The sequence below is a fragment of the Cynocephalus volans genome, chromosome 15, assembly GCF_027409185.1.
Source record: "Cynocephalus volans isolate mCynVol1 chromosome 15, mCynVol1.pri, whole genome shotgun sequence".
NCBI classification, from domain to species: Eukaryota; Metazoa; Chordata; class Mammalia; order Dermoptera; family Cynocephalidae; genus Cynocephalus; species Cynocephalus volans.
The window spans coordinates 24,273,338-24,291,986 of record NC_084474.1 but is presented as its reverse complement, the minus strand read 5'-3'; the positions used below and the strand labels follow the sequence as shown (position 1 = coordinate 24,291,986).

General features: G+C 39.1%; 2 protein-coding genes across 2 annotated transcripts in view; both read left to right on the top strand.

The window, feature by feature from the left end:
- The window catches only part of PPP1R42 (protein phosphatase 1 regulatory subunit 42), a 43,283-nt gene extending 36,232 nt beyond the window's left edge, over positions 1–7,051 (top strand). Inside the window, exons 7-8 of the mRNA XM_063080138.1 lie at positions 407–566; positions 6,940–7,051. Of these exons, the coding sequence (XP_062936208.1) occupies positions 407–566; positions 6,940–7,051 (272 nt within the window). The remainder of the gene's footprint in view (positions 1–406; positions 567–6,939) is intronic.
- A 2,257-nt stretch (positions 7,052–9,308) lies between these two features.
- TCF24 (transcription factor 24) lies at positions 9,309–15,436 on the top strand. Its single transcript, XM_063079105.1, has 2 exons — positions 9,309–9,689; positions 15,323–15,436. Exons 1-2 carry the CDS (start codon positions 9,309–9,311, stop codon positions 15,434–15,436), a joined length of 495 nt encoding a protein of 164 aa, XP_062935175.1.
- Positions 15,437–18,649: the final 3,213 nt, after the last annotated feature.

Genomic DNA, 18,649 nt, shown 5'->3' with positions numbered 1-18,649 from the left:
CACCTTGTCAACTTTTTTTTTTTTTTTTTTTTTTCTAAAGATGACCGGTAAGGGGATCTTAACCCCTGACTTGGTGTTGTCAGCACCACACTCAGCCAGTGAGCGAACCGGCCATCCGTATATGGGATCCGAACCCGGGGCCTTGGTGTTATCAGCACCGCACTCTCCCGAGTGAGCCACGGGCCAGCCCCCACCTTGTCAACTTTTGTATCAGTTTTTATGTATGAAAGTCTGTGATATTTTATCTTTGATATTGATTTTATTATTGATTTTACTGTGGGTATATTTAGCTTTAACTCCATTTTATAGAATATAATTTTAGATAATCTAATACTGTTATATGCCATTTTTATAATTTAGTTATTAGTTTCAAAGCAGAATGCTTTTAATTCTCTGTATGCTTCAGGTAACTTTGAAACAATGCATCACATAGTTCCTGTTTATTACCCACAGGTGGGTAAGCCAAAATTAGTGTTTTTCTATGAAATACAGAGATACCATGTAAATAGAAATGCATCTCCAGAAAGCTCCCAAGAAGATAACATCCAAATTATTGAAAACATGGGGTAGGTTCTTTCAAGTATTTATGCGATGTATGTTTTTCAGGGGAACGGAACACATCAACGACACAGAGGAAGAGGGTGTCTCCATCTGTCTCTTAGTTCTCTGTTCTTAATCCTTGACCAAGCACACACACATGCACACACAAAAGTTCATGGTTGGTCTGCCCAGTCATAAAAGTTGCAGTGGAAGGGTTGATTTAGGAAGAGTTGAGAGTTTCAGACTAGACGCACCCACTGAGGCAGGGCAGGTGGCTCAGGAAAGTCCTGGAAGCAGAAGGTGAAGATGTCTGAATGATCAGGGATAATATCAAAGGAGCCCAAGGCCCACCTGATGATGGGTGGCCCACCAGAGGGTGGGTGACTGCAGTAAGGAAACATGGCTGCAGAACTGAGGAAGAGCCAGAGGACTACAGAGGCAGGCTGCTGTCACCACTTCTGCAAACCAAAGGTTCTTAATCTGTTGTCTCTGAGGGAGACATTAGAAATTTCATTAGATTCTCAAAGGGGTTTATGATTAAAAAAACAGTTTAAGAATCACTATTCTAAACCTTTAGTATATACATAATTTAGCTCTATATGAATCAGCTCTAAATCTCCTGATGAGGAGAAAATCGCTTTCTGGCTTTAAAAAATATTGCTTTGATGTAAAGATAAACAATACCAGAAAACAACTTTATTTATTCATAAAACATTAGACACCCACCATATGCCAGGCAATACTAAATATAAAAACTTAAATAAGATAATCCTGATCCCAAATATCTTGTAACAAGCTAGTTGTGGAGTAAGATATGATACCATTACTGTATAATGTGATAAATGTTATGGGATTATAAACCAGATCCTAAATTATCCTATAAAATTTTCATTCAACTTATTTTTTCATTTATAATCTATATGATTGCTCTATTCACCTTTCCAATCATATGCTAGTCATTACACTATAATGAAGGGCAATAGCACGTTTTACTGAGAAAGTAATCAAAGTCAGTGGACATACTTTGGAATAGTTTTCCTTTTCCCAGAACTTCCTTCTGAAGGTCAGGTGGGTTTGTCATGAGATTCTCTTTGCAGTGTCCAATCAAGGGATGGACATAGCATTTCCTAGCAAAACCCACCCAAAGAAGGTCCATAGACAACACTGCTGCACTATCCTACCCCAGTTCCCTCCAGAGTGGCTCAGCCTTGCTGGGAAGAGAGGGTCTGTGAATCTGGAAAACGCTTTATTTGGAGAGAGGAGAAAGGATATGTAGGGAGTCCTGGTTTTGGCCTTACCCCTTCTCCATTCACAATAAAACAAGAGCTGTGTGAGAAGTTGCTGCTTATGTCCACCATCTTATTACCATCAAAACCATAGCCAGCTTGTCCATAGCACCCCAATAGTTTCTTAAAGATTTACACAACTGTAGGCCAGCCCCGTGGCTCACTCGGGAGAGCGTGGTGCTGATAACACCAAGGCCACGGGTTTAGATCCTACATAGGGATGGCCGGTGCGCTCACTGGCTGAGCGTGGTGCAGACCACACCATGCCGAGGGTTGAGATCCCCTTACTGGTCAAAAAAAAAAAGGTTTACACAACTCTTCCAACACATGAACTTGGGGGTTGCGGGGAGGAGATTTACATAACTGGTATCAATTCCATAACAATGTTCTTGAGTTTTGTTTCTTTGACACACATTTTGAAAAGTCTTGCTAGTATATGAGGGTACTTCAAAAGTTCATGGAAAGATTCATATTATCTTTTAATTCTATTTTTTACACAAACTTTTTGAAGTACCCTCATATTATCAAGGTAGAAAATTTTTAAAAAATTAAAATGTACGCAGTCTCAGAAAACAATGGTAGTGAATTCTATACATTGCCAGACACCACACTAAGTAAGATTAGTGGTGAGCTATACACGTATCACATATTCTATGGCTCCAAGCAAAGCTCAAATCACTAGGAGTGCACAGATGAAACAGCAAATAAATCACTCTACCTTCACTTTCCTAACTAGGAATAGTAAATAAAGAGCTACATGCATTTTTAAAATATAAACTACTATGTATTGCAAAGATAGCCTATCCTAAAAGAAGCCAGCTGAATTAGAGGCATTCCTGTTGAGAACACAAAGAATGTCCTGGTTCTGCCACTGTCAGTGAAGTCGATTATGTCCAGTCCTGAGTCATCTGTTTTATCCTGTGAAAAAACAACTGCATATTTTCTTTTAAATGTTTATTTTTATACGCTGGTAATATTTTCACTGCAGGCATGCCCAAATATTGTTTTGGTATTTCAAAAGATTTAAGTCTAGTTAGATAGGAATGTCAGTTCTACCTCTCTTTAACAAAAGGTAACCAAATACGTTATAGAATTTCCTGAAGCTCTTGATATAGATTTGTAGGGTATAACTGTTGCTAATATTTTACTAAGAGAGAATTCTCATTTAATAATGAGAATAAAGCTAGAAAGGTCAGTAAAGTGTTAAAACAAAATACCCAGCTCGAACACAAAGAATTGATTTTTTACTTTCTAGAAAATTGATTAAAGCAACCCCTTCCTTTAATTTCTTTGAGAGAATGAGCTGGCATCAGCAGACATATCCCCTACAGTCTATACTTAATATTTGAGGTGGAGAGCCTGCTCAGAGGTGGAAAGGAGCTTAGAGTGCATCTTCTAAAAACCTAAAAGTATGTGCCCCACATTTCTTTTGGGTTCTACACACTGAGAGCTGTGCCTGTATCCTGTGTGGAGCACAGTGAAACAACATCTGTCCAAAGACAGGAATGTTTTCCACCTCTTTTATAAATGCATGCAGTCTGTGCTCATGTATATTTACACAAGTCTGCTTTCCCTACAGGGAGGAAAAAGTCAGACTCATTGACGTTGTTTCTGACCCTCAAACTGAACTTGATACTATCAATGTACACTTTAATTAAAGATTAGGTCAAAACTATTTTTTATGTAAAGGCTGATTCTGAACAAATGCCTTCGCTGTTCAATTAAAAATAATATATGGTATTAAACAAGCAAAAAAAGGTACACATTATTGCTTCTTTCTGTGTTTGTCACAGTAAATACTTCTGACAGATGTTTCCTCTCTTTTCAACCATGCTAGGAGGTGCTTGAGCCTCAGTAATTTTAAAATAGATCTTAAATGCATTTATATATTGCATACGAAATCCATTGAGAATTATGTATAGCACTGTAGAATGAAGAAAGCAAATTGTTACTTAATTATTTAACTATCTTTCAAGCCCAAGCAATGTTAATAGAGTCCATCCATCTCTTTTGTTAATGTAAAAATAACAACTTTCTAGCTGGGTTAGCATGTCCTTAATTTGAAATACCTTTAAGGAATGTGAATCTCTGGGACCCATATTTCACAGTAAATGTTCACTGTATGTTATTTAACTATTTCTAAAATATCTAGTATCCTTTGTTAGAATACGGAAGCATTAAACAGTTAAAAGTTAACAGTTAAGAAAACTTGCTTTTACCACTGTTATTGAACAATTACAACAGATCTTTGTGCTTCAAGAAGAACTTTTAAAACAGATAAAATTACAAAACTCTAGGATGATCTATGAGAGTACTTCAAAAGGTTCATGGAAAAATAGAATTGAATGATAACACTAATCTTTCCATGAATTTTTTGAAGTACCCGGTATAAACTCACTTGAAAAATTCAAAATGTCTTTAGTTTTGCTTTGTTAAACCTAACTTCAGTCTATTTAATTTTAAATGAAAAATAAACATATGTGTATCAGTAATGTAGGTATAATGTTAACATCTTGATCTGCAATTCTCTAAGAACCCTTTTGAAATTAGGATACCCCCCCCAAAAAAAAATCAATAGTGGTAAGCGACATAAAGTTTTTTTAGTTAGAACAGACTAAGCTAGTTTTTGTGACTTCTAGTCCCAACTCTGTCAATGGCTTACTCTGTGAACAGGAGTTATGTAAAGTCCATTCAGAAGAACTATATTAGTTATTTTCCATTTTAAAATGTCTATATTTTAGAAGCTGAATCTTCATTACCCAAACAAATTTTAAAAAACAGTGGAACGCTTTAAGATAAAAATACTAACAGCCCCACTTTATAGATGGGAAAATGAGTCTTGGAGAAGTACCCAAGTTTACACAGTCGCCATGAGCAGAGCTAGGACATGAACCCAAGTCACTGACTCCAACAGGCAAGCTCTTAACTATTCTGCTAGGGAGTCTTAAACAAAAATGCACTCCGGTACAGTAAGTGAAGCAAGCTGGTGAGGAGGAGACTAAAATGACTTGGAGAGCACATGCTCAACACTAAAGGCAACTGCAGCTCAGTTCCAGAACAGTGTGGCCAGGTGGACATGCTGAATTTGAGAAATCATACCAGTTGGCAAGTGAGATATCTAGATTGTGAAATAATCTGATTTAAAAATATTGGCTCAATTAATAAAAAAATAACAGAATGGATAAAAAGAAAAAAAACCTAGTAATGCTGGCTAGGATATGGAGCAACTGGAACTCTCACACATTGCTGATGGGAATGCAAAAGTAGTACAGACACTTTAGACAACAGTTTGGCATATTCTTAAAAAGTTCAATATACTCTTACCACATCTAGTAGTCCCAATCCTAGGTATTTTCCCAAGTGAAATGAAAACTTCACAAAAACCTGTCCCTGAATATTTATAATAGTTTATTTGTAATAATGAAAAACTGGAAAAAACCCAAAGGTGTCTCAGCTGGGAATGGATAAACAAACTGTGGTACCTTTATACAATGACATACTACTCAGCAATAAAAAGAAATGAACTAGTGATATGCTCAACAACATGGATGGATCTCAAAAGCATTATGCCAGACTCAAAAGGCTACAAACTGTATGCTTATGACATTTTGGCAAAGGCAAAAAAACCATAGAGACAGAAATCAGATCAGTAGCTGCCAGGGACTGGGGGTGTGGGAAAGGTTTAACTATAAAAAGAATCAGTACAAGGGAATTTGGGAGAATGAGGGAAATATTTGTATCTTTATTGTGGTAGTAGTTACAAGACTATACACATTTATGAAAACTTCCCGAACCATACACTCAAAAGGGTGAATTTACCTATGTAAATTATAACAATTTAAACAATGAAGGAAACAGTTGAAAAGTGAAAAAAGCACCAACTAACCAATTGTTTTATATTCATATTTATATTTTTTATAAAAATATATTTTATCCATACAGCAATTTATATTCTTCACTGATATGTGTGATTATTTTACAAGAACAATATTGACAAGTTAATATTGCAAATTACTTGACACATTCAGAAGAAAAGACCTAAGTATAATTTTAAGACCTACACCAAACTCAGTGAAATAAAATCTACAGTACTCTAAAGCCATGTCCTTTTTGGAAGACTAGATAGTTAAGAATTCCAAAGAATGGTATACCATGAAAATAGTATTTGGATTATTAATAGACAGTGGAATCATTCAAAGTATTCCTTTTATTGAGATGATACAAAAATGTTTTGCAAATTATGAAATATAAATAGAATAGTATAGTAAGGAGCACAAGTGTTAGGGTCAATCTGCCTGGCTTGAATCCTGTCCCTGCCCCTTACTAGCTATGTGACCTTGGACAAGCTACCTAATCTCTCTGAACTCTATTTTTCCAACTATAAAATGTAAAATTCTCAAAGGGTTTTTGTAAAGACTAAATGAGAAAATACCTGCAAATCACTCAGCACATATAAAATGCTAAATAAGTGACACCTGTTAATAATTTATGTAACGTTGGAAGTTTTAAGATTTTCATATTTTGAATTTACCTGCAAATACTGGTTTCTTTCAGGAATTAGGACTATTCCTGAATCATCTGAGGCTTCAGAAAGGCTGCTTGGGGTGGCAGCAGCTAGGACAAGGGGGAGGCTTGCAGGGGCCACTCTTGTTACATCAGTCCTTTCTTTTGCACCTTACTGTAGGGCAACAAGTCTGGCCACTGTCCCACCACTGTTAGCAGTAAAGAGCTTCTGCTGTCCCTCCACACCACAGTAACAGGAGACTGTAGCAGGCTGGGCTAGGCATGCGAGGTGCAAAGAATGCAAAATTTAAGGAGCCCTAGGCACCTCACTTTCCTCACCCTAGTCCCGGCCCACCTGCCTTCCAATATCCTTTTTTTCCATACCTCTCCCAACTCATAGATTCTTCACGTTCTTCCCTACCCCAGGAGGAAAATCCTTGTTTCTGCTTCCTTTAAATCCCGAGAAGATTCACACTTTGGTGACTAATCATTAGTTTTTACTTATTGTGTCCTAGAATCTGTATGTTTGCTACCTTTTTTGTATACTTTCATTTTAAAAATAATTTAACGCTGTTTTTTTTTTTTTTTTTTTTCCTCTCTGTAAATATAGGAATCTCTCCTTGAAGGAATCTGAAAGCTTGCTGACAAAAAACGATGCACACGAACCTCACCTTCTCCACATCCCAAAAGTCAAAGAAAATTTCTTTGTGGAAAACGAGTAAATTCAGCTTTAAATGATCTGAAACGTTTGATTTTTTTACTTTATAGGACTGGACAACAACATCTTTTCTGGTTTTGTAGCTTTATGGTATCTCATTATATAAGAAAAACTTTTAAGTTTTTGTTTGATTTGCTTCTCTATAGAATGAACCTGAAACATTGCTTTCCACTTGTGAATTCAAGGATCTAGCTGCTTTATTCTTCATTACATCCAATTTACTGGGAAAATAAGACGTACTTTCCCATTCAGTATGTCTTCTTTTTTTGACAACTGGCCGGGTATGGAGCTCCGAACCCCTGACCTTGGTGCTACCAGAACCACACTCTACAGAGTGAGCTGGCTAACCGACCAGCCCTTAAAGTCCTTTTTCATCAACGGAATTTTGGTTCTAAAGTGTAAATCTAGTTACAGTTATTGGATGGGAATTGAGATGAAAGCGTGAGGATTATTCTGATTCACTAAAATACTTAATGTGTGGACTGGTACATCCGAGTATAACAAGTGGCTCCATTACTATCTGCTGCTTGGTAATTCCAATTTAGAAAGCTACTGGAAAGCACACAAGAGTATATACAAGAGCAGTTTCTTTAGTGACATTTTAAATTTGATACTGCGTTTTGACCCCAAAGAAGATAGAATGTCCTGCTCTCCGAAGTGTAGGCATTGCTTCGAGTATGTCCTAGTTACGTTACTACAAAGCATTGTGTGTCCACTTCGACTTCCCCTACGAAGGCGATGGGTCCGGGACGGGAGGAAGCCGCGGAGGGCCGGGGGCGTCCGGGGCGAGCGCTTCCTGGGCCGGCTCTGAACGGGCCTCGGGGCGCAGCGCCCGCTTTCTCAAGGAGCCTCGGATCGGGTCCCACCCCGCACCGCTGCAACCCACGCTTCCTGCGGGCCCGCAGGTGCAAAACCCGGAAAGAATTTATGCCCAAGCAACGAAAACGCGGTGGCCCCGCGGGGGTCCCCGGGGAGGCGCGACCACGGCCCCAGGGCCGTTTACTCTGGTTTGGGAACTTCCTAAAGTGTTACAGACCTCTGAGTGTGTCTCCCAGCACACTACTGCTTTAAGCAATCAGGACAGCATGAAATATTTACCTCGCGGTAGAATAAAAGGTTAGCACATCGATGTGGCACACTCGTCATTTCCTCACAGAACAGTAAGAGTCACGCTCAACCAAAGCGCAGCACTCCCGCCCCAGCTGGACGCCCGCCGGGAAAGGACCTGGAATCAGACTGAGCCGGAGGCGCAGGACTGCGGTGAGGCGATGTGACTCGCAAAGGCCAGGCGATGCGACTTGCAAAGGCCTGGCAGGCAGCCTCCAGCCCGGACCGCGGCCCCAGCAGCAGCCAACACGGCGGACCCTCGACACGTAGCCCTCCGCGTCCCGCCCCGGGAAAAGCTGGGCGCGGCGCAGGGCTGCAGGGGCGGGGTCCGACGGCGCCCCGCCCCGCCCCCGGGGCAGTGATTAATGACTCCCCCGCCGCCAATGGGGCGGCTCCGCGCGGCCGCAGCCCCCAGCGTAGCCCCTCGGGTGGACGAGGACCTCCGCTCCACCTGCCGTCGCTGCCCGCAGGACACACGCCTGGCCGCGAGGGCGCCTGCATAAAAGGCGCGGCGAGCAGGGGCTGGAAGTGGCCGTCGACTCCGCCGGGCGGGGATGGAGTGAGCGGCGCGGCCCTGGCCACGCAGACCCTGCTCCACAGCCCTCGCCCACTCGCACAGCGGAACCGAGCCCCGCACGGCCGCTCCAGGAAAGGTGAGGGTCCCGGTCCAACCTGGGCCACTCGGTTCCCGGGATCGGAGCAATAGCGGGTGCCTTAGTCCGAGGTGCGACCAGGGGTCCCCCCACTCCTCCGGAGGAAGTTCCCCCCAGCGCGAATGGCCCGAGGGCGGCCGGCGAGCCACCGCCACGGCCGGCGACAATGACTCGCACCACTTTTGCTACAGGACTGGCCGGATAACGTTACTCGCGAACATGTGCCCAACAGGAGCTTTGCCTCTGACGTCTTTCTTCCCCGCTAGAGTAGCTCTTTCGCTTAATTTGTCGGTGAAAAGCAAAGCCGGCACCGCGCCCCTCCTCATGACTCTGAGCCCCCACGACTCTCCCCAGACGCCGGGAGGCAAAACGCGCCCCAGGCAAAACCGTCGGGCGGCCGGGCGGCGCGCAGGGAGAGCGGGAGGGCTGCGCCTCTCGGGTTAAGCTCCGGCCTCACCGCGCCTTCTCTCCTTTGCAGCGCGCGCGGCACGGGAAGCTGCAATGGACCGCGGCCGCCCCTCGGGCAGCCCCCTGGACGCCAGCGCCGAGCCCGCGCCCCAAGCTGCCGTCACCCAAGACTCGAGCCCGGGGCGGACCGGGCCGGGGCCGGGGGGCTGCGCGCGCTCAGGCGGCGGGCGGCCGGCGGCGGCGAACGCGGCTCGGGAGCGCAGCCGCGTGCAGACCCTGCGGCACGCCTTCCTTGAACTGCAGCGCACGCTGCCGTCCGTGCCTCCCGACACCAAGCTGTCCAAGCTGGACGTGCTGCTCCTGGCCACCACCTACATTGCGCACCTCACCCGCAGCCTGCAGGACGACACAGAGGTGCCGGCCGACCCCGGGCTGGGCGCCCTGCGCGGCGACGGCTACCTGCACCCGGTCAAGGTAGGCGGGCAGGGTGCACTGCGGGGTTCGGGCAGGGAGCACATTGACCCATCCTCTGTTACCGCCTGAGCAGACGCCTCCGAGCTCTCACCCCTCCCTCCAGGTGAGGCGGGGAACAGACCGGGAGAGCGATCTCAGTCCGCCAGGGCACCGGTGGCAAGATTTGCCTGCAAGACGCTGCTCCTTAACCGTTCGCAGGTGGTGGGTGAGGTGTTTACTGGGGTGGCTTGGGTAGGGGTCTCTCAGGCGCCTTACCGGCTGGCGGATTTGTGTTTCTCCCAAGGTGAGAAACGGGGTTTAGTTGCAGGTTCTGATTATTTTTAATATCTGAGTTGCGTTTATTACCTTTTGAGAGTTTTTAATATTTTTAATTTACGTAATTACATTTCCATTGTGTTTTTAATGGGATGTTTGGAAAGTTTCACGAATTAAATGGAGTGATGGAATTATCTGCCCCTAAGTAAGCCTAGTAAAACACTGTTGAAATTTTTTGTTAAAACTAGTAAGAACATATGAGACCGTTCTGCATCCCCATGGAATGAAGTTTGTCTGTTAAAGGTTAAATATCATGGGCTAGAAAACTACCAAGAACGTTAGAAAAAGCTATAATGTTTTTGAATAGTTTTCATAATACGTTGACATGTATGGTGAGTGAATTGATTAAATACTACATATATTCAAGTTCTGTAATGTAATTACAGAATGTAATTAGCCAAGAGAATCCATTTTGCGTAGTTTCTTTACTTATAGGTAGAATGGTCATGGTTTTCATTTTATATGGCATATATGATTATGATTCATTACTTATATTGCAGTGTTTAATTTTGCATGGTTCTTTTCTCCTAGATTTGATCATTTTGAAATCTTACATTGATCTGGCTTTCTGTTCCAAATACATCATCATCTCTACATTTGCTAAACATAAATTTTCAATTTTTGTTCCACCATTCTGAAGCATTTTGACACTCAAGTGCAAAATTAGAACTTAGCCTTAAGTACATCAGTGTTCAATAAATTATTGAATAATCATTTTTGAAATATGCTAAAGCACAGCCTGTAATAGTAACTGAACTTACAATTCTGTGGTGAGGTTTAACAAACTTTACTTTACAATAATAATCCACATGATGATAGACTTAAATAATTTCAAATATAAAAACATGAAATATCATTTATTTATTATTATGATAAACCCCATCCTATTACTGAGTTTTATAACATATTCTCAGTGGAAAAGTCACTCATTATTAATTAAGAGGTTTTGTATTACAGTGTACATTAAACTGCTATTCAAATATACCATTAATGTTAGATTTCTTTTGACTTGACATTTCCCATATACTCTAAGCAAGTTTATTTTAATGCTAAGTAGATTTGAATACAAAAAGCAATTGCTAAATGCCTCCTTTGTGAGAGATATAATTCAGAATGAGATATCAAGTTGTTTTTCACTTAAGTTTCTTGAAATGCTTTTTTGAATGAATTATGTAGAAGCATCATTTTCATGGAACAATGAGTATAGTAGGCCTTTTTTGGCACTTGATTCATGTACCAAATGTTTTTGTAGTCATAATTATTTTAAGAAAAATTAAATCTCATTTGTTCTCTGAGTCAATTTTGATTTTAACTAGAGATAATACAAGGCCAAAGATTACCTCTTAAAAAAATGAAATTGATGATGGTTGAACAAGTGACTAAAATCAAACAAGTTTGAAAATCAAACATTTATTGAGTTCCTACTATGTGCAAAGCACTGTATTATGAGTGCAAATACAATTATGAGTAAGACTTAGTCCCTTCTGTAAGTGAACATATTACAGAGACAAAGACAAAAATAAAAATAAGAGTACTGTGAGGGAGAATGTTATGTTTGTCATAAAAGAGTTATAACCATGTGCTGGGGAGATTATGGGGAAAGAGATTTTATATGCATAATTGAAACCACCTGTTAACACATAATTTTAGAGATACCACCAGAATGTTTAAAAATTAAGTATATCTTTGATTAATGGAAAAGGAATAAAAATATTCTGATTATTTGTACTTTTTGTTTAATTAAAGGCTCATTATAAACTCTTGTAGCCCTTAGTAAAAAGTGTTCTAAAATGGCTATTTTCCTCCCTTACCACATAGTGTTACTCTTACTCTGGCAATCAAAGATCTTTTAACAGATATTTCAAGGCCATGATTTCAAACATCAGTCCTTATTATTAGTGTTGTTAGCATGTTAACACTGTTGGGATTTACATTAAGAGTTATCTGAAATGAAACTGAAAGGTTTAAGAGACTGGAATCCTGGGCCATAGCTTAAGACAGCAGTTTTTATCCCTTTGGAGTGCGAATGATTTCGACCATCACCAATGGCCAAAAGAGCAGTGATTCTCCAAGAGAACAGGAGTGTATTTCAGATCTTTACACTGGGAGAAAAGCACAGGTGACTTTATTATTTGCCATACCCCTTAAGAATCATTGTCCATAATATAGATAAACAATAATTGTTAAAAATAAATACAGGTTTTGTTATTTTGGGGTCATTTAACTAGACCAAGAGTGCATTCTTAAGGCCTTTAGTTTCAGGTTTAGTTCAGGTTAATTGTTAGTTTGCTAGATTTTTCTAAGCTTAATGAAACTACATGGTTTTAAATATACCTTACGAGGGAACATAGAGCTCAGGATTGTGTTAATCTACACAATGCTAAAACAAAACATGGAAAAGTGAAATGTAAATCAGTCAGCTGTTTTGTTTTGTTTTTTTTGGTATCATGGTGACATACAACCTAACCAAAATTTTATTTACATTTTAATTTCTGACTCGCAAAACTTATTTATGTGTCTACATTAAATTAAGTTGAATAAAATCATTATCAGTCTTTTTGAAAATCAAGGACACAGTTCTTAAAAGGGAAAATTTTAATTATTAAATCCATGAAAAAGGAAGCAAAAATCCACATACACATCTTTAGGTTTGCTTCATTAATTATTTATGTCCTCACAGGGATATAAGGAACAGACACCTTCATTTGTCTCCATGCTTGGTCGAATGATTTTGAGCAATTCTCAACACAGTAGAACCTAGGTACACATATGAGCACCACCAGGGGAACATTCAATAGTATTTTGATTTTATTTCTTTTTAAGTGTATTCACATAATTCTCAAATTATATTTGAGATTTGAGCAGATTTTTATGCTCATGAGAATAGGGCAGGGGGCTAAAATGCTGAGAAGCACTGGTTTATAATATTATTAAAAATCCTGCACTTGAAATTGATGATTTCTGCCCTATACTATACACAAGTATTTGTCTGCTGGGACTGCCACAACAAAACACCATAGACTTGGTTTCTTAAAAAACAAGTTTATTTTCTCAGAGTCTGAAGGCTGGAAATTCCAAGATCAAGGTGTTAGCAGGGTTCAGTTCCTGGCGAGGGCTCTCTTGCAGGCTTGCAGATGGTTCACTTCTCTCTGTCTTCTCAGATGGCCTCTGCTCCCTGGTACATGCACACCAAGAGGGAGAGAGAAAGAGATTGAATTCTATTTTAAAAGACCACTAGTCCCATCATGAGGGGCCACCCTCATGACCTAATCTAGCCCTAATTATCTCCCAAAAGCCCTGTCTCCACATAACATCACAGGGGTTAGGGTTTCAACATATGAATTGGAGGCAGGAGGGACACAAGCATTCTGTCCATAACACTGTAGCATTGGGTTCTTCAGTATAATGCAGGACTTAAATCTGATCTAACAATACCAGGTCTTGACATATCAGATGAACCTCAGGTTACCAGCCAGTAGCAAGGATCTCAAGGGCAGGACCAGTGACAGTGACACACTCAGAATATATAAGAATGCACGTGTGGTTTAAAAATATTGAAATGGCTTTGCAAAATTAAGCATGGTGTAAATCTTTTTACTGTATCTAACATAACATACAAGGTTATTTATAAGAAGATTGTATGGGAGTGGGCCATTTTAAATTCCAAGTAACATAAATTTTATGTTTTATCCATGTTTGAGGTATAGGTTCCCAACCAGAATAACCTGAATTTTGGACTCTCAAGGGATCTGAACTACATGGGAGCAAATTTACTTATCACATCTGGAGTCATAAAAATAGGACTTTTATTGGTTGTGACAGAACAGAAACTTCCTAGATAATATTACATGCCGACTTAATATTCTTTCTGACTACAATTTACATTTGGAATCCCAGTTTAGGCAAAAATAACTGTGCTCGGAAATACAATGAAGGCTTATATTTTCCCTGTTAAAACCTGACTGTATGTTCTATTCTATTATTTCTGTAACAGAGGTATAGTCCATTCTGATTTGATTAGTCTGGGGTGTGACTTGGCCATCAGTATTTGTTTAAAGCTCTCTGGGTGATTCTAATATGCAACTTGGGTTGAGAACCCAGAGCTCTATGTCTTTGGCATGTTAATTGTACCTCTATTTGAGCACTGTGGATTATCTGCCAGGCATTTCAAAATATTCCGTGGTGCTGTGTAACCTGCAGTCTGCCTGCACGTGTTCATTGATGAAGATCGGCAGCCTTGCTGCTCACAGCAGCGCTTGCTCCCTGGAGAGTGTGGGACTGCATTGCTGACCTTTGGGAGTTGCACTTTTTTAGTCTAAAGACTTATCTTTGTATATATTTTTATAAGTAGTGTTTATTTGATTAGTATTCCGTGGGCCTTAGAACTAAACTGATTATATGAACCCCCTCCCCCTCAAAAGTTCTATATGAAAGTACTCCTCATGTAATACGTTTTTTCATCATTATGTTATGTGGCAATAAATTATATTGTTTGAGAAGTTATCCATCATAAACGTGAATTTAGAAAAATCCCAATAAGGAATTCAAATGTGGTGATTACTGAAAGGTTAGAGCTGTATGATGCTAGTACATCCAGACATTTAATCTGGTTGTTTTGTTTATATAACACCAAACATTCTAATATTTGCAACTTCCAGATACTGCTTTTAGCTAGAGAAAACATTTAGATGATTGAATTAGTCACTTTTCATTGTGATTCTTTGATAAGTGTAGACACATATACTACACATATACTACATATAACTTTTTAAAATTTCTTTAAAGCCAGGGATGTAGTTTTAGGCTTAAATTTGTTTTAGGTTTAATTCGAAATTTAAACATTTTGGGAGCTGGCCGATTAGCTCAGTTGGTTAGAACACGGTGTTGATAATACCAAGGTTAAGGGTTTGGATCTCCATACTGGCCAGCCGCCAAAAAAATATGTATATATATTCGTATGTATGTGTGTGTGTAAAAATATATATACATAAAAAAATACATCTGGGGTAGATACGTCTACACTTCAACTATATTCATTCTCTATGACTTCTTGCAGTTCTTGTCCATATGCACACATACTATTTCTACAGTTAGAATCAAAGTCTGGGTATATTTTTACTTTTATTGTTAGCATTAATAAACTTTTTCATGTCATTCCTTGTACTTAATAATTATAATTGTTACTAGCCTCATAATATTGCTTTGTAATTTTATGTAATTCCAAATACTGGGGTATTTGGAATATTTAACATCACAGACTATATTGTATATGTCATAAATAATAACTTTTGGATTCTTGTTTAAATATTCTTTTTCAGAAATGGCCCATGCGATCAAGATTATACATTGGTGCTACTGGTCAGTTTCTGAAGCATTCTGTCTCTGGAGAAAAAGCAAGTCATGGCAACACTCCAACGGACTCACAGCCTTAGGCTCTCCCTTGTAGGAGGCTGGTATAGGTGGTGGCTATTGTTTTTAAATACTTTGAAATAATTCTATATTTATTACATCAGACATAACAAACATTGTTTGTGAAAATCTACATGTGAACCCTTAATTGGATGTTCAGATTTATCTGTCTGAACAAATGTGGAATGAAATAATCAGTCTTATATAAAACACACAGCTTACCTATTCAGAATGACAGAGACTCACTACTATATAGTGCAAGAGAAGCTATTAGAAAAAAGAAAAACATGAAAGCAGACAATTGTGTATGTATTCAAAGAATGCACGTGTTCTATAGTGTATCAATTACAAACTGAAAAGCTGATATCTCTAGTCTTCCTAGTTAAAAAAAATTAAGTCTGTGTTTGTGATATACCAGTATTCCATTTTTGTGAAAACCAGTCTGTGCTTATAGTTGGTCTAAGAAGCCATTTCAGTTCAAAGGTGTGAGGTCATTTATTTGGTTTTGCTGAATATGTGTGAAAAGACTGTTGCAGTAATATGATAATGCAGTAACTTCGGTAACTAGTTATTTTTCCCTCTTTGAAAACTTGTTTGGAGTATTAGAAATGGTTGCTCCATATGATAGGGCTTGGCCACCTTCCTAGACGGTTATTCAATATTTTACTATGTTTGCAAATTGTGGAAGGCACTGGTATCCTCCAGCCCAGTATGAGCAGGAGACTGGGTGTCACTGGGTGGCAGGGTTTATCACCCTCCTCCCTGGCCACTACATATCCACTCCACTCTCTTTCAGGTCCTGTGCTAGGTGAGCTGGTTCAGCTGCAGCCACCCTGGTGAGAGTGGCATGTTCAGGCCTGTTGGGGGCCTTGAGTGAGCCACCATGACCCTCCTCACAGTCAGTGCTATGGTCAGGCTTCTTCTCCCCTTGTGAGTTGCTGTTCACAATCTGCCTACTTGGGATTATGAAATGGGAGAAATCCTATGTGATTTGGGAGTTCTGGCACTGATCTGAATCTTGAAGGAGCCTGAGGACACAGAGTGACCATACTGATATAAATTCAGGCCGGAGCAGTCCCCACGGAATCTACCCTGAAATGAACTGGCACCATGGGCCTCTTCCCACCACACCACATGCTATCAAGTGCCCACAGAGCTGGGTCTGAATGATTGCACCAGTGGTGTCAGTTTTCAACAGGAGCCTAGGGGTCAGAGTCATAAAATAAAGATGTTTGTCAGGAAATACAATGAACCGCAAAACAGTGGGATGCAATAGAAATGTCTGAAAAAAAAATCAACTTCAGTTATGTCTTTGCTGATGTAGATTCCCTTTTATCTCCCTTTCTTGCTTTTCTCCCTAATCTTTACTATTTCCCTTTCCAACTGTGAAGCTCATTTATTTCTCAATAACCCACGGTTTTAGAGTTGCTGAATTATATCCAAGATTAGCAAATAAAAAGGTATATTAATGGATTTGGTTGAATTAATATAGCAGTTGAACCACTGTTTTTTCACCTCAGTTTTCTTCCAGTTTTTGGTAGTGAAATGAAGTAAAAGATCATTTGAAGGCAAGAACTATCGTTCAGTTGGTTCAGTGAACATAAGTGTTTTGGCTCATATCTGATATTTGTACATTTTATTAGTTTAATGTAAATACACTCCTTATAATGTGACCAAAGCATGTCTTTTTTAAAAGAAAAGGCATATAATAAAAGCTTTCTACATACTAATATGTAGCAAAAATGTATATTTAAATATTTGTGAATATATTTACCCACTCATATAATATTGAAAGGAATAAAAAGTAAAATAAGATTTGGATTCAGCCATTCCCTATTATAAGTTATTGGCATAAGAAGTGCTAAAAGTAATCTTTTGTCTTCAGGAATGAAATCAAAACTTCTTTAAAATTACCTCAAACTGAATTGTAAACACTAATTTTGATAGTAAGAATCTTAGAAAAATGATTTTCTTGCTAACAATGCTAACCTGTTTGCTATAGTTTTTAAAACATTTAATCGGGGAAAAATCTGTGACTTTTCTTGAATTATCAGACTTTTCTAAATCATCCTGTTAAATAGTATTGCCTTTGACAGTATTACTTTTTTTTCTTCTGGTCCAGTTACAAATGTTTTAATGCAAAAGAAGTGTATTTATGTCATAGATTTTCATAACATCTTATTAAGTAAATACTGAAAGCTAACAGCTTTCAGTAGGTTGAAAAATCTAAGAGAAGTTACAAAGAGCATGCTGTTTTAATTAATGGTTCATGGTCAGGATAAGCGATATTATAAAAATAAAGCATCTATTTGAAAATTAGTCTGTTAATTTGTATCTGTCTCTTTGGATATTTAACAAACACTGAAAGTACATTTGAAAATCTTTCTAGAAGATAGATACCTAGTTGGTGTTAGCTTCTTCAACATGCTGTTCTTAGGACAGGGTGAGGGAGTATATTTGGATCACAGTGTTAGCCCACAACCAGCAGGGAAATCCTGAATTAAATTTCTTTCAGTTCACTCAGCTCTCCCAGTGATCGGACCCACTTAAAATTCCTTTATAATGATAATTTTGGGGGCTGGAGAAATACCTTTTTAAAAGCATAACCAGTTCTAATAGACTTTAAAATTTTGGGGTTTTTTTTCTGACTATAAATATATAGTGCAGCTTAGTTTGTTATATGTCACATATATTAATAAAGCTATATAAAAAGTACATATGCACTTGTTTAAAACAATAAGCATTTATTTAAAAAGAAAAAGTATACACTTGTTTTTAAAAATGAACTTAATAAAAAAGAATGAAGTGGAAAGGAAAAGTCTTATAGTAGAAGTGGGTATTTGGAGTGGAGTAAAGACGGGATATATATTTTACTTGGCAATAAAAAGAGTGGTTTTGCATTTTTATAAGTTTTTTTTTTTTATACCATACTACTCCAATCTGCGCAGTGGCAGATAACCTAAACAGTGGCTTTATCTGTTCATAGAGACTTTAAACTTAGAAGAAACTGTGCAAAAAGAAAGTAAATGCTGATTGACCTTGCTGAAATGCACAGTACTGTAATTATTTTAGTTGAAATTTCTTTAGGTTAAATTATTCAATAATTTCTCTTTCTCTCAGAGGGCCTCATTTTATATTCATGAAAGCAACTTACCAGTTATTACCAATTAAAGAGAAAGTATTCAGGTTCTAGTGCTTTTTTTAGGGGATGGGAGGAGGGTAGTTCTATATATATT